At 47.2% G+C, this 14,661-nt stretch overlaps 4 protein-coding genes across 4 annotated transcripts; 2 read left to right on the forward strand and 2 right to left on the reverse strand.

Annotated features, from left to right (window-relative positions):
• Window positions 1–1,256: 1,256 nt before the first annotated feature.
• On the reverse strand, window positions 1,257–5,156 carry N7469_006659 (uncharacterized protein; the record flags this gene model as incomplete). Its single annotated transcript, XM_056645577.1, has 8 exons — window positions 1,257–1,465; window positions 1,527–1,641; window positions 1,730–2,033; window positions 2,094–2,746; window positions 2,859–3,111; window positions 3,168–3,854; window positions 3,904–4,989; window positions 5,077–5,156. The coding sequence occupies 8 exons, from the start codon at window positions 5,154–5,156 to the stop codon at window positions 1,257–1,259; spliced, it is 3,387 nt and encodes a 1,128-aa protein (XP_056499018.1).
• Window positions 5,157–6,503: 1,347 nt separating this feature from the next.
• Window positions 6,504–8,357, forward strand: N7469_006660 (Major facilitator superfamily domain general substrate transporter; the record flags this gene model as incomplete). Its single annotated transcript, XM_056645578.1, has 6 exons — window positions 6,504–6,558; window positions 6,608–6,678; window positions 6,734–7,002; window positions 7,076–7,877; window positions 7,941–8,045; window positions 8,100–8,357. 6 exons carry the CDS (start codon window positions 6,504–6,506, stop codon window positions 8,355–8,357), a joined length of 1,560 nt encoding a protein of 519 aa, XP_056499019.1.
• A 611-nt stretch (window positions 8,358–8,968) lies between these two features.
• On the forward strand, window positions 8,969–10,174 carry N7469_006661 (porphobilinogen synthase HEM2; the record flags this gene model as incomplete). Its single annotated transcript, XM_056645579.1, has 2 exons — window positions 8,969–9,190; window positions 9,272–10,174. 2 exons carry the CDS (start codon window positions 8,969–8,971, stop codon window positions 10,172–10,174), a joined length of 1,125 nt encoding a protein of 374 aa, XP_056499020.1.
• Window positions 10,175–10,748: 574 nt separating this feature from the next.
• On the reverse strand, window positions 10,749–12,921 carry N7469_006662 (uncharacterized protein; the record flags this gene model as incomplete). The annotated part of the gene is made up of 2 exons (XM_056645580.1): window positions 10,749–12,073; window positions 12,138–12,921. 2 exons carry the CDS (start codon window positions 12,919–12,921, stop codon window positions 10,749–10,751), a joined length of 2,109 nt encoding a protein of 702 aa, XP_056499021.1.
• Window positions 12,922–14,661: the final 1,740 nt, after the last annotated feature.

The following is a 14,661-nucleotide window of genomic DNA, read 5'->3' on the forward strand; positions in this document are numbered from 1 at the left end:
TACGATGAACTCGAATACGAATCTTTGACACCACGAAGAGGTGTCTGCTTGTCGCCAGAGAATCAGAACGAGATCCGCGGCGCCACGGGTCTTGCCTGAATGAATATATTTTTACAAAACAGGAATTATCTTCTGTAAGGGAGAGTTTGTTGACGCAGCCCTCTCCTGCGAGGCACACTTGGTAACGCAAATATTACTGCAAAAGACGCCCCAAGTCCGTGTGGCTCCGGAGTGTGAGGAGGAAAGTTGTGATCTTCTTTTCGACGGGGAATGAGAGTCTTTTATGCCACTCGAGTAGGGTCTGCGGCAGCGACCACCTACGTATATCCTGGCAGACTTGGTAGTAGATGCCCGCTTTTTTGCTGGGCGTTGAGGCAGTTGATTAATGTTGAAATAAGAAAATTTAGCGTATCTGCGGGTCGTCAGCCTCACCTAGACCCTTGGCTGTCTGGGCTGTAGATTCAACGCTCTGTGTAAGGTATTGTATCTCTTTCGGTAAAAACGCTCCACCCGCTTTGTATATAAGGCAATGAACATTGATTGTGCTGGTATTAGATGCAGAACATTTAACGCGGGCCCTTATCCATGCGAGAAATGCCTTGGCAGTGGGCCCATAAAAATAATTTCTCAATGCACAGTCGTCAAGCCGATTTCGAGAATACTGTACAACACGGTCCATGGGCTGGGTTTCCGCGGGTGGGTTTGGGCAATGAGCGGGTGTTGGCGAGGCTAGGTTAGGCTATTCAACGGTGGTCTTTCGGCTCCCGTGTGTTCCCGCGGAAAGGGGGAAAGGCCAGGGTCGGTTTTTGCCATTTAGACGAATTTCCCAGATAAAAAATATCCTATTCAGGGCCCATGCATCACAGATTGTCTGTTCACCCTACAGGTGACTTGGCATTCGACATAGATATGGTAATAAGACAGATCCAGATCCGCATCGAAGATTGTGGCATAAAAGACTATAACCATGCGAATCGCGGATCCGAGACAGCGCATCTCGAGATAGCGACATGGCATTGAAGTTGCCAAAGCCATTTGAGGCTCTTGTTACCTAGTTATATATCAACGATGATGATGACATGGGGTAGAAAGACGAAAAGTGGGAACAAATAGCGATATTAATTTATATGTTCGAAGTACCGGCTAAACGAAGATCGAACGCCCAATTTTATGAGTACACAGAGATCCAGCTCTGTTTCACGTATATTGAGACTGTACCGAATTGAGTAGCAGCGACAATGGTGAGCTCTCTGTAATCAAACCAGCATTAATTCACGAAGTTTTGTAAGAGACAATGGCTTGACCAAAAAATCATTGACGCCTGCCTTCAGCGCTGCCTTCCGAGTCTCATTAGAGGCAACTGCTGTCACGGCCATGATGCAAGATGGTTTGAGCGCGTTGCTCTTTTCATACTCGCGTATCTTCCTCGTAGCAACCAATCCGTCCATTACGGGCATGGATATATCTGGCACTGTCATTAGCCAACCCGCAGAGGTGGATTCGAGAAGAGCTTCCTTTGGGCTTACCCATCAAAACAAAGGCATATCGTTGATCAGAATTGCTATACTTCTCGAGAGCTATAAGCCCATTCGTAGCCGTGACATAGTGGAAGCCAATTTTGTGTATGAAGGTCGACATAATCTTATAGAACAACGGTCAGCTTGGAAATAACCCAGAGTAAGATGAGGCGGATCGTAATGCACAGTTATCTTGATGAGTGCATGCTTACCTTGAGATTGATATCATTATCATCCACAATCAATACAGACGTATTGTCTTGCGGACACTCTGGTTGTGTGGCAAAGGATTGTAACTGAAGGTTATTGAGAGGGGAAGAATAGGTAGAGCTGGACACGGCTGAGGAACAGTCAACTATATTATTAGAACTTTGTCTTGCTGCTGAAGTTGAAATCTGCGACTGATTTGATGACAACATGGTAATAGGAGTCACTTCAGTTAGGTCCAAATGCATCAACGCTCTGTAACTTCTCAGAAATCTTTCAGCGGCGTCATAAAGAGTACGAGGCCCGAACCTGCAACAAATGTCAGCTTACAATACCATAACTACAGAAAGAAAAAAGCTGTTGACTCACGGTGGAGACACACGGATGATATTTGCAGGTAGAACATCAGCCGGGAGCATTTTTCTATCGCCGAGGACAATAAAGAAATCTCGAACGTGCTTAGGGTCAGTTTGTAGTAGACCTTCACTTAACATGTGGCTAAAGTCTGCTTCCTCGACAATCGCGACATCGCCATGCATTCTGTCAGAAGGCTTCCGTGGTGACAATTGCCAGCCCAGTCGTGTCGCGAACACGTCCATGAGCGCGTGGCGGATGGATAGCTTCCGTTTCGCATCGACACCTAAAATGCCCGTCGGGACTTCATCCACCTCCGGATGGAGCTGTAGTCCAAGAATGGATGCATTGATCGACGTTGATGGAGCAAAATCTTTTGTAATCAAAGAACTACGATCTGCTATCTCAACGGATTGCGCAGCTGTGACGGGTATGAAGATGTCCACTTGGGTGCCCGCACCAATTTCGCTTTTGACCCCAATATTGCCTCCAAGGGACGTGGCCAATTTGCGTGCAATGCTGAGACCAAGACCAATACCAGGAGATAGTGAGTCCTCCTGGGCGAACGGAGAAAAGAGCATATCCTTGAGAAAAGGGGCGAGAGATCCCGCAGCCGGTATCTCTGACAGATACATGGGCGAAAGAAGAGCCTTGGCGATTCTCTTTCTCTAACTTTGCTTCTGTTAGTATCACCTCAACGAAGCCGTTCTTAGTCCATTTCATTGCGTTGCCGATAATATTCATGAGTATTCTTCTCCACGCACCGGCGGTGGATTGAACCTTCCACGCATTTAGCTGCTGAATCCGTACTATCACGGAAACTTCATCACTATTGCAAGCTTCTTCACTGGACCCAGAGGCTACAATCGGGATATTGGTGGAACGTTGTGACTTTCGACCAGCGCAAAGAGCGGTCGTCACCTCTTCAACAAGTATGCCAAGGTCAAACTCGGATTGATTTTTCAAATCAACCTGGCCTCTGGCATCACTCGAACCATTTGTCGCCAAGTCATTTATCTTGCAGTACTCCAGTCTGCAAACAAGCTGATTAGAAAATGCCATGGCGGTTTGAGGAAGAGAAAAACTCACAGCTGATCAATCGTGTCCAGTAAGGTCAGACCCGACTGTTCTATCATTTTTATTATATCTTGCTGAGCGGGCTCAAGTGGTAAAGACTGCGCCAATTCCGTGCTTCCAAGTATGCCGTGAAGCGGAGATCGAAGTTCGTGGCTTATAGATGATACGAAGTCAAATTTTGACTTCTCAGTTGCGCTCCAATGCACCCGCGAGACCTCGGAAATAATGGAGTCACCAAAAACTTTGAAATAATGCAATTCTTCGATACCCAACGGACGCCGATAATCATTTGTCCAGACTAGCGTTCCAGCTAACCAACGTGCTTTATTCCAATCCCAAATTGGTGCGAAAAGGACTGATTTTGCATCTGGTAGGTTATGTGAAAGCAAAGAAGTAACTTTGTCTTGCAAAGTGTTGGTCCCATCTTTATTTGTCATGTCGAAGACATGTCCATTCGGAAAGTTTTTGATCAGGATTTGAAGCAGCCCTTCCGGTATAGAGAGTCGTTGTTCTGGACTAGGATTATCGAAGGGTGGCATGCCCGTACAATAATTTAAGGGGCAACATAAGTTTTCTAAGCTGCTTGGCGGATGTTCGCTAGATCGGCTGCCCTCAAGACAATCCCAACGGTCATTCTGCGAATCTAAATGCTTAGGGTTTGAGGAGATACTCTGGTTCGCAGAGGTCTCGGAGAGGTCACTGTTTTATGTTAGAGGATATTTCGGTAGAGAAGAAGATGAAAACTGACAATTGCGAGTCACTCTGACTAGCATCAAGAAAGACTACACCGTCTAGATCCATGGACGATTTGAGGAGGATGGCAGCACGAGAGAATATCGCAGCCAAACGTTCAGCGATAGGCACGTCATCAATGGTGGTATTAGGAAAGTAATCGTCATATGCTAGCAATTCCGTTGATTCCGGTGATCCTGGAGCAAGCGATGAGGGCTGACTAGTAGCTTGTGTCGTCCCGGAGTCTTTCGCATTTGAGAAAAGGGACAAGGCTCCATCTTCTTGGGTCACTGAAGTTGATTGGTCCAATGTTGATTCACCAATACTGGATTTACTCGTTGAAAGAGACGCATCTAGCTCACTTGCGTGAACGTTGTTCTTCCACGGGTTTAGGTTGTGGAAATTCAGCTTCTCTCGAGACTCTGGAAGTCGTTTGGAAGTATCAACGCGGTCTGGTTTCGCGTGTCCTTTGACAAAATCAGTTAAGCCCTTGACCAAATTTTCTCCGCGTCTGTTATAATGAACAATTCGGATATTCTCGAGATGCTGCGAGATAGCATCGGCAATCTCCTGAAGAGCTGCAACTTCCTCATCTCCGAAATCGGCACGTGCCTTATTGTCCACAACACAATATGAGCCCAGCACGTACCCGGATGGGCTGTATAAGGGCACTTCAGCGTAAAAACGGAAGTGTGGCCAATTTTGGACGTAGGGACGATCTTTGTAAAAATCCTCCAAGGTAAAATCACGGATGATATTGCGAGTCCGATTGGCAGTGATATTTTCGGTGTCGGTTATCTTCGATGCATCCTGTCCTGTGAAAAGACGGATGGCATGTGGGCAAACACCCCATTCCAGATCGAGGGTTCGGACGCCGAGGAAAATCCCGTCATTAGGAAGATGGGAGTCTGCGTTGCGTAAAGAGACCGAAGCGGTTGCTTCGGCGATAAGATGTTGCTGTTCGCCATCTATAATTGAAACAAAAGAACGATTGCATCCAAAACGATAGACACCAAGTTGCGTAAGCGCCGTCAACGTATGGTCGGGAGAAAGACGGGGACTGCTTGTCGACAGAGGATCTTGTTCAAAAGTACAATAGTATCTAGAGAGGGTATGATTGGGCAAAATTAGCGGAAACGATCGGCTGAGATGGGGGGGGGGCGATCGTCAGGTCCCAGTGAAGTCAAACCTTGAAAGATCGCGAATTCTGTCGTGCTCCGTGTCACACCTGACCTCACGAGGAGGCATTAATTGGGGGCCGTCATTCATTGCTTGTAGGCCCATAGGAAGTACACTCTTCTACTGTACTATTGGGGCCTGGTGTCAACGGGCAAACTCAACTCCATGGAGGGGGCATGACAGGAACCTGGTGAGTCTTGGAAGAAATGCGATAACCGGTTTTCTTATCGCCCCATGCGATTTATGGGATAAGCAAAACACTGTTGGAGGCTGATCCACACGTGATTGCCCATCAGAATTATCTGCGCGTCTTCCAAATTGCAGGGGTTTTGTTCAAGTGGGCAACAAATTACGACTTGAAAGACGGGTAGATTGAGAACGTGAAGTAGAGTTGTGTGAGGCATGATGTCAATATAGCCTACGTTTATAGATATGTATTTCAAACGAGACTGCACCTGCTGACTCAAACAAACAATTTCTCTGTACCTGGGATAAATCGGCGATACATGATATTTGTATTACCCAGAAACATCTTGGGTCAAGAGCACCAACGACCAAAGATAGGATAAAAATCAGCAATGTAAAGGAAGACCCTTTCCTCCAATATTTATGTTCAGAGCTGCACGCCGCTGATCTTTCAAAACACAATCTGGTTGCCTCATTGATATACGAGAAAGCGGACTTAACCTCTGATGCCAGCCTCCTATTTTCTGTTTCTACAAAGTGATCTCTAATTCAGATCATCTCGCATGTCATATCGAGGTAGAGTAGTCTGCAGTGCGATTCTTTATATAATATTCCTTCAAATTAACCAGCAGTTAAGCAAATGGTCAGAGTATGAAGAACCCTCTCTGGAGATTTTCTCTGAGAACCAAAACATTTAATTCGAAGTAGCGAAGTGAGCGGCTCGGTAAACAGAGATTTGATCGACAATCTAGCTCGCACTTCTGCGTCAGAGCACAGTAGATTAAGGATCTGAGTACGGTTGGGCCCCCCCGCCACTGGTTTTAGCGTCTGAGCTTCTTGCAACTCGCCTACCATATAGGGCTGTCTCGTACAAGGTGGCCAATAATATCCACCGACAGAATAACTATATAACGTATCTGGTCCCAGAAAAAGTACACTGATTTGTTCAAAGCAGATCGTAGCAGTCTATGGTAATGTCTGCTGTGTCGTATCTCTTATAATTCATTGTTTATACCCCGGTCAACGCACATTCAGCCCCCAAGTTGAGGCTGGTTTGCTGGTTTGCATGATGATGAGGAGTATGACGTTGCAGGATGCACCTATTGATAGGAATCTCTTCATGGATGATGCTGTTTCTCTGGTGCGAAAGCCATATATTAAGAAGGAAAACACACCCAGCCTTCTCTCGAATCAATCTCGAAATCTTCAAGATTTCTCCATCAACCACGCCCAACTACTCAGACACCCACAATGCCGGCCGATGACTATACAAATTTCCCACCGGGGACACATATGTTGGATAATCGTATGTCTCTCATGAGTTTTCCTCGGAGAAAAATCTAACACTGTCGTAGAAAATAAAGGGAACGACAAGCAGGATATCATTCTCAACCCTACACCATCAGATGACCCCGATGACCCATTGGTAAAGCAAAATCTCAACCCCATCTCCACAATCATCCGCTAAATCTGATATATAGAACTGGACAACCCTAAGAAAGACAGTCAATTTCGGACTCACTTGCACATATGTCTTTCTAACATTTGTACTACTTGATATCGGCGCCGTCGCATATGGGAAATACGAAGGAGACCTAGGTCTGAGTCTAGGGACCATAACCCAGTCTAGCGGTGCTTCATACGCAGGTCTTGCACTAGGATGTCTCTTTACTGTTCCCTGCGTACACAAATTCGGTCGACGGCCTCTATACCTCATCAGCGCAACGATCCAACTTATCTGTGCAATTTGGTATGCGAAATTTACAACTGCCGGTGAAATGGTTGCAATTGGTTTGTTATCCGGTTTGGGGGGGCTCAACCAGCGAGGCTATCGTGATGATTACCATTGTCGATCTCTTCTTCGTTCATCAACACGCTCGTATGAACGGTATCTTTCTCTTTATGCAGAGTCTAGGTACATTGGGCGGTCCTATTGCTGGAGGGTATATCATAGTTAAGATGCAGCCGCAGTGGAGATGGATGTGGTGGATAGTCGCTATCTGCCTTGCTGCCAATCTACTGCTAGTTTTATTCTTCTTCGAAGAATCCAAATTTGTTCCGCGAACGAAACTTGGATATTCCAAGATCTCCAAGAGATATGAGAACTCAAATACCAATGATATATCTTCAACTGATAGTGGAGAGCTATCTCATGGCAGTGATGAACCGTTATATGACTCGAGTGGGGATTCAGAATCCCAGGCCTACCCTCGCAAGTCATATCTTGAGCGCCTCGCACTGGTGACAAAGACGGACGGACCAATACTCCAGAACTTCTATCGACCTCTGTTTGTTCCTTTCGTTTTCCCAGCTGTCATATTCACTGCGGTTCAATATGGTATGATCCAGTCATGGTTTACTGCCACTACTACGGCCGGAAGCGAATATTTGAAAAAGCCGCCTTACAACTTTCAATCGAATGATATTGGACTATTCAATCTCGGAGGTTTCATTGGTTGTCTCCTTGCTACATTCACTATCACTTTTCTGAGCGATTGGCTTGTTGTTCAACAAGCTCGTCGAAACAATGGTGTTTTCGAGCCGGAGATGCGACTGTGGCTACTTTTCCCTGCTATCCTTCTGAACTCTGTTGGCTCTTGGATATTTGGTATTGGACTTGCTCAGGTATGTTGGAACCTACTTTTATTCCAGAACACGAAAAGCTAGGTAACTAACCACCCAATATAGGGTTGGCACTGGATGGTACTTGCTGTTGGCAATGGAATTTTCGGCTTTGGATTCATGGTTACAGCAGATGTTTCTTTAACATATCTGACTGACTGTTATCCTCTAGTAAGTTTATTACAAGTCTGACTCTGACACGAACACCAAGTCTAACCAAAGTAGATTCTTAACGACGCCCTTGTCGGCGTGGTATTCATCCGGAATGTATTTTCCATGATCGTCAAGTTTCCATTCGCCAAATGGCTTGAAGCGATGGGTGTCCAGAACACATTCATTATGATTGGAGCTATTTCCTTTGCGACTATGATCGTGCCAGGGTTATTCATGATCTGGGGAAAGCGTTTCAGAACACGCACTTCGCTCAAGTATACGGAGTATGCCGCTTATCAGCAGTCTCAGAGACCAGAACCTCAACATTAAGTAGAGGTATGGGGCACGGCAGATTCCATGATCTACTGGACGGAAGGAGGTGATAGTGTTAAGCCGAGGTAACTTCTGAGGATATGTTATGTGGGTATTATGTTATGGCGTAAGCGAGAAAATTATAGCATTGATCTTTATTGCTGAGCTTATTGTTTAGTCTAGTTGCCTTTTAGCGTTGATTCTACAACTTGTATGTTTTTTGCTTGGAAAGAGGTGAAGTGCGTTTCTATAGTTAGTAGAAATATGTAGTTTGTACTGCCATTCACTGATGTACTTCACTGCAGTCGACTTCATTCATCCAATCTCGGCCCATCGCCCCTCTTAAATTATACCATCTCTTCCCAATCTCCCCGAGAATATTCTCCTCTACTATTTTCTCTCTGTTATCTACATCCAATTGCATAAATCAATTCATTCAACCCAATATTCCGATGTATACTTGTACATATACCATGGCTCGACCAATCACATCTCTCCATTTTCGCCTTACCCGCGTTCCGCGGTCTTCGCCGACTTTCACATTTCCGCCACTCCGTCTTCTCCATAAATTCTCCCTTCTCTCTACTCCCCCAGAGATTCTTCAACCTCATTCCCGTCAAGAATCCAAAATGTCATTCTCAAATCTTGTATCCGATCTCGCATTCCGCGATTCGAACGCGGATGATCGTGGCTCACAAATTTCTCGTGCCCGTTCCCACGCCGGCCGATCATACACTACCAGCACTACAGCCACCAGTGTCAGTATCTCTGGTGATATTTCCAGCCAACTTCATGCTGGATACAGTCACCCACTGAGTCGATCATGGCAAGCAGAGCGTCAATTGACAAAGGTAATTTCATATCACACCCCCCCCCCCAACTCTCCCCTCTCCCCTCCCCGTCGATAGTCACACCCTTACTGACAACCGCAGGAAATGCTCATCTACCCACTCTTCATAACCGACAATCCCGACGAAGAAACCCCAATCCCCTCCCTACCAAACCAATACCGCCGAGGCATAAACCGCCTAGTCCCTTTCCTCACCCCACTAGTCCGCAAGGGTCTCCGCTCAGTAATCCTCTTCGGCGTCCCCCTCCACCCTTCCGCAAAAGATGCCCTCGGTACATCCGCCGACGACCCATCCGGCCCCGTAATCCAAGGAATCCGACTTCTCCGCTCTAAATTTCCCCAACTCTACATAACAACAGACGTATGTCTATGCGAATACACATCACACGGACACTGCGGAATCCTCCGAGAAGACGGAACCCTCGATAACGCACAGTCTGTCGATCGAATCGCAGACGTCGCCCTCGCATACGCCGTCGCAGGAGCTCACTGCGTCGCACCATCCGATATGAACGACGGCCGAGTCCGCGGCATTAAACTAAAATTAATTGAAGCGGGTCTCGCCCATCGCGTCCTACTCATGTCATACAGCGCTAAATTCAGCGGTTGTTTATACGGACCATTTCGGGATGCAGCGGGGTCATGCCCTTCATTCGGAGATCGAAGATGTTATCAACTTCCACCTGGAGGACGTGGTCTAGCACGTCGAGCTATTCAACGAGATATGAACGAAGGAGCGGATATCATCATGGTCAAGCCGGCTAGCAGCTATTTAGACATCATTCGTGACGCCAAGGATTTAGCACAAGATCTACCCGTTGCTGCTTACCAGGTTTCTGGAGAATTTGCCATGATCCATGCTGGTGCCAAGGCAGGAGTATTCGATTTGAAGGCTATGGCTTTTGAGAGTACCGAGGGAATTCTTCGTGCTGGTGCTGGTATCGTGGTTAGTTACTTTGTTCCCGAATTTCTGGATTGGTTGTGAATATTTTGAAATTGTTGCTATACTTTCAAACATCTCACCATCGCATCTCCTTTCGGATCTTTCGGTATGAACGATCTATCCATTATCACCACATTATCCTCACATTATCCCCCCCCTAAGATACCCACGCTGTGACTTATTTTTATTGTTCCCGAGAGTCAGTCGTATCTTACTCACCTCTCTACTCTTTTATCTTTAACAAAAGCATTTTCCGGTTTTATTCTTAATCAAAAACGCTTGAACATTATTCGTATCCACATTTGGAGTTATATACTATTGCATGAGAAAAAGTAATAGTGAAAAAGATCAAGGTAGAGAAAAATAAAGTAAAGAAAATGAACATATCAAATCGTCCAGATGACAGATCTCGAATGAAAGAAGAATAAAGATAACCAGTATGAATTTGGGATTGCCTTAATCACACTGAATATACCAAAGAGAAAGACGAAAAAAAGAGACAAACGGAAAAGGGAAAAAAACAAGAACAAAAAGTTAAAAACAAAATTGGGGGAATCTCACCGTTGAGATATCACATCTCATCGGCTTTGTTTTGGTGATGCTTCAACTTCTCATCTCACATATAGCTTGGCTTATATCCTTGAAAGCCATATGCGACAATATGAGATCTGACCACCTCGCCAGGGGCAATATAAGCACCGCGACCAAGACGAACGCCAGGGTAGATAGTACAACCTGTGCCAAGATAACAGTCTTCTTCGATAGTGATACTTCGGCCTTGATAGCGGCTCTGGGAACCCTTGCGCTCCTGCATGCTGGAATGGGCCATGGAACTGAGTAAGGTCACTTGGGGACCAATCCAGGTATGGGCACCAATCTCAATGGTACAATCATCAACAAACAGACACCCGGGTGAAATCATCACATCCTCGCCAATATGGATATTATACCCGTAGTTACAGGTGAAGGGACTCTCAACTACCGCACCTTGTCCAATTGTCCCGGCAGATCGTTGTACAGACATGGATGATGGCGAATTGTTGGCTGAGTCGGACGGAGGAACGAGAACCTCCTTGAGCAAGCGGTTTTGCTCTTTCGAACTTAATCCATGTACAGGATTGCATGCATTATTGAATCGCCACAGCGCTCGCTTGCATCGATCTCGCTCCTCTACTAACTGGACGTCAAAGGGTCGATATAGTTCACCTCGAATCATCTTCTGCTTCTCAGTTTCCTCTCCTGAGACTGCGCGACCCGAAAGTTGATGCTCGATGCTCAGAGCCATTTGTGCCTGCGCTTGCGGACTATTCGTGTCCATCGGCGTGGCCGGTGGCAGTGGTCGTTGCTCAACTCCGCCCTGAAACAAAGGTACATTCGACTTGGTATGTGGAGCGGGTGGCATTTCACGAATAGGGGGTACCACGGCATAGTCGGGTTTTGGGGGCGCATCTCGTGGCGGCATTTCGTGAACTGGAGGGACTTCTCGATAATCTGGTTTTGCGATATGCTCGGAGACGTAGGTTGGTTGGGCCGGACCCGCCCATCCTCGTTTTGACCATGATGCATGGGTGCCAGTTGGGCTGGTAGTATAATGTGGTTGAGGCTGCGGCTGCGGTTGTGGTTGCGGCTGCGCTGGTGGTGGTGGTGGTGGTGGTGGTGGTGGTGGCGGCGGTGCTGGTGCAGTCACTGCGACTGGCGCTGGTTGGACTGATCGCTCACCCTCTTCGACCATGGCAGGTCTCATCTTGCGATCGATATGGTCGACCAGTCCTGGAGGTCGATCATGATGCTGGGTAGGCTCTGGTAAATATTGGCCGCTAACTTCTGAGTAACCTTCTTTGGATTGTAGTGGAACGGGTGTTTTAGAACTGGATGGCTTCTGCCACATACTCCGCGATGTATATCCCTCGCAAAGAAAGCCTCCACGGATGCAATTGTTACCTAGAACACGAAGATAGAAAGTTAAATCAGCTGATCTTCGATAGATACTTCGTCCCCCACTTACAAGAAGGATGTTGTTCGTCGCATTTCTTTTTCCGACGGCGACATGTCATGCAACCTGTCTTGGTTCGATTGCTGAAAACACGTTTCCTCTTTGGGGCGACCTGAACGGCCGCAGGCGAGCGATCTGATGGATAACCCGAGGATGCTACCGGTTGAATGCCGGTTGGCGCAGATGGGAGGAGGCGAGCTCCCAAGTCTCGTTCTTGGCCCTGTGCTTCCCGCTGCAGAGCATCTGCAAGATGAGCGTCCGATGGGTCGAATTGCTGGGCGCGCTGCGCCTGGCTAATCAGTTGTGAATCATACTCTGGCCAGGGCCCTGTGGACGATGGCGCATCATTAGTGTCGGATCGATGGCCTGAGGCAGGTCCTGGCTGGCCGGTCTCGATGTCTGAGACTGAGCCCGATCCCGACCCCGCTCCATTGGAGGCGGGCGGAGCATCAATGGGACGATCGAGAGGACCACGGGCGAGACCAGTCGAGTCGCGTGGGGGATCTTGCTGTTCCCCGGACTCGGACCGTTTTCGCTTGTGGTGATGGAGATGGTTGGGTGAAGGAGATGGTCGCGAATTGCCGCTGCCGCGATCGTGGTCTTGACGCTCGCCAGCGGTTCCAAGAGTGGAGGGGTCCCTCGGGCCGGATGATTCTCTTTCACTAGTTCCGGATGGTTTGGATGGACCCGTTGATGATGTTGAATCTCTCCCATTTACCGCGGTAAACTGCGAGGGACTGTGGTCGGAGCCATTCTCGTGGTTGCTCATCACGGGAGCGGTTGCGACGGCTGTCATGGTCCACTCGGGGGTGATTGAGAAGGAGGCTGGTCTCTCTCACTCACTCAATCAACACACCTTCCCCACACAAGAAGCTGATGATGTCTCCAGAACCAAATGAGCATATACGTAAGGAAAAAAAAAGGTCTAAATTTGGGAGGGAAGAGGAAAGAAGAGGAGATGACTTTCCCACGCAATGAGGCAACCGCCCAGAGGCGCCGAAAAGCGGCAATGGGGAAAAACCCCCGGAGCGTCGCAGGATGCGCTTGAGGCCGAGCTGAGATGGTCAATGCTCGTACCGTGGGGTTTGGCCTGGTCTTTATTTTGTGCCTCGCGGTGTAATGCTTCTCTGATTTATTCTGTTCTTCTCTTACTTTCCTCTTTTGTTTTCTCTCCTTTTTTTTCTTTTGCGAAAAGGCAAAAGTTGGGACTTTTGGTTTGGTGGTGCGCCTTACACGCTCGCCAGGTAAAAGGGGGAATCGCGGTAACCTCGCCTGGGTGGGGCGAAGCCGAGCGGATAGATTCAGCGGCAAGCTGAATCCGACGGAGAGATGTGGAGGAAGAGCGGAACAAAGGAGGAAAAATAAGAAGATGAGTGAGTAGGGTGAATATCAATGGGAAGATCTAGTCGGGGATATAATGTAGTGAAGTAGGTAGGTAGGTAGGGGGGGGGAGGGGTCATAGAATACAGTTGATAGAGGGGAGAACAGGGAAAGAGAGGGAAGAGAAAAGGGAAGATGTGAGAACGGGATGAAAGGAGACGCAAAGGAAAGACGAAAGAAAAGAAACGAATTAGGGACGTATAGAAAGGGGAGATGAAGATGAGAAGAAGATAGACAAAAGGGAGAAGAAGAAGAAGAGAAAAAGAGAAGAGGAGAAAATTGGAAAGTCGAGGGGAAAAGAGGAAAAGAGAAGGAAGGCGCTATACAAAGGCAGAGGGGGAAAGAGCGACCCCTCCTCACCCTCCTTCTCTCTATACAGTATACACTAACTATACAATATATACACTATACACACTCACTATCTATAGAATACTTAGTATATCCATCCAGAGTATATCTACATATACTACACCATCACCAATTCACTCAATTCATCTACACATCTACATCTATAATAAATGGCTACTACACACCACCAAGAATCTCATCACTCCGTCACATTAATGGCCCCAACCAAATGGATAGTTGGCGCGCGATCGGCAAAGACGGCGTCACGAGGCCCGCCAATCGGAAGACAAAAGCGCTGGACGCAGTGAAGGAGTGCGCGGGTCTGAGACATCCATCATTTCCCAGGCGACCGGAGCGATGATGGCGCGCGTTCCCAGGCGCCCCGTGTGGCTCAGTGGAGCTGCTGGGCGGGATTGGGCGGATTGGGCGGATTTGCTGGGCGGCACGCCAATACGCGCGGGTGGGCGGTTATGCATCGCTTATTAGTGGATGGCAGCAGTACTGGTAGAGTATAATACTATGTATAGGATGTACTATTTAGTATTTGTAGTATACAGAATACAAGTTAGTATGCTATATATAATATATTCTTAGATATTACACTCGTATACATTACTAGTACATGAGTCGTACTATCTTATAATATCCGTGGCTTGACATCTACTAGTTATGCGTAGTATACTTACTAGTTAGTTATGTGATATACCTGCTGACTAAGGCCTCACCGCTATGATCGAGATGAGCAGACGAAAAGATGAGCGTCAACCATGTATCGCAATTAATTTATTCAGTGATCTAGCACTGAATA

Source organism: Penicillium citrinum, assembly GCF_028827155.1.
Source record: "Penicillium citrinum strain IBT 23319 chromosome Unknown utg000006l:1.0-3011923.0:1.0-3012962.0, whole genome shotgun sequence".
NCBI classification, from domain to species: Eukaryota; Fungi; Ascomycota; class Eurotiomycetes; order Eurotiales; family Aspergillaceae; genus Penicillium; species Penicillium citrinum.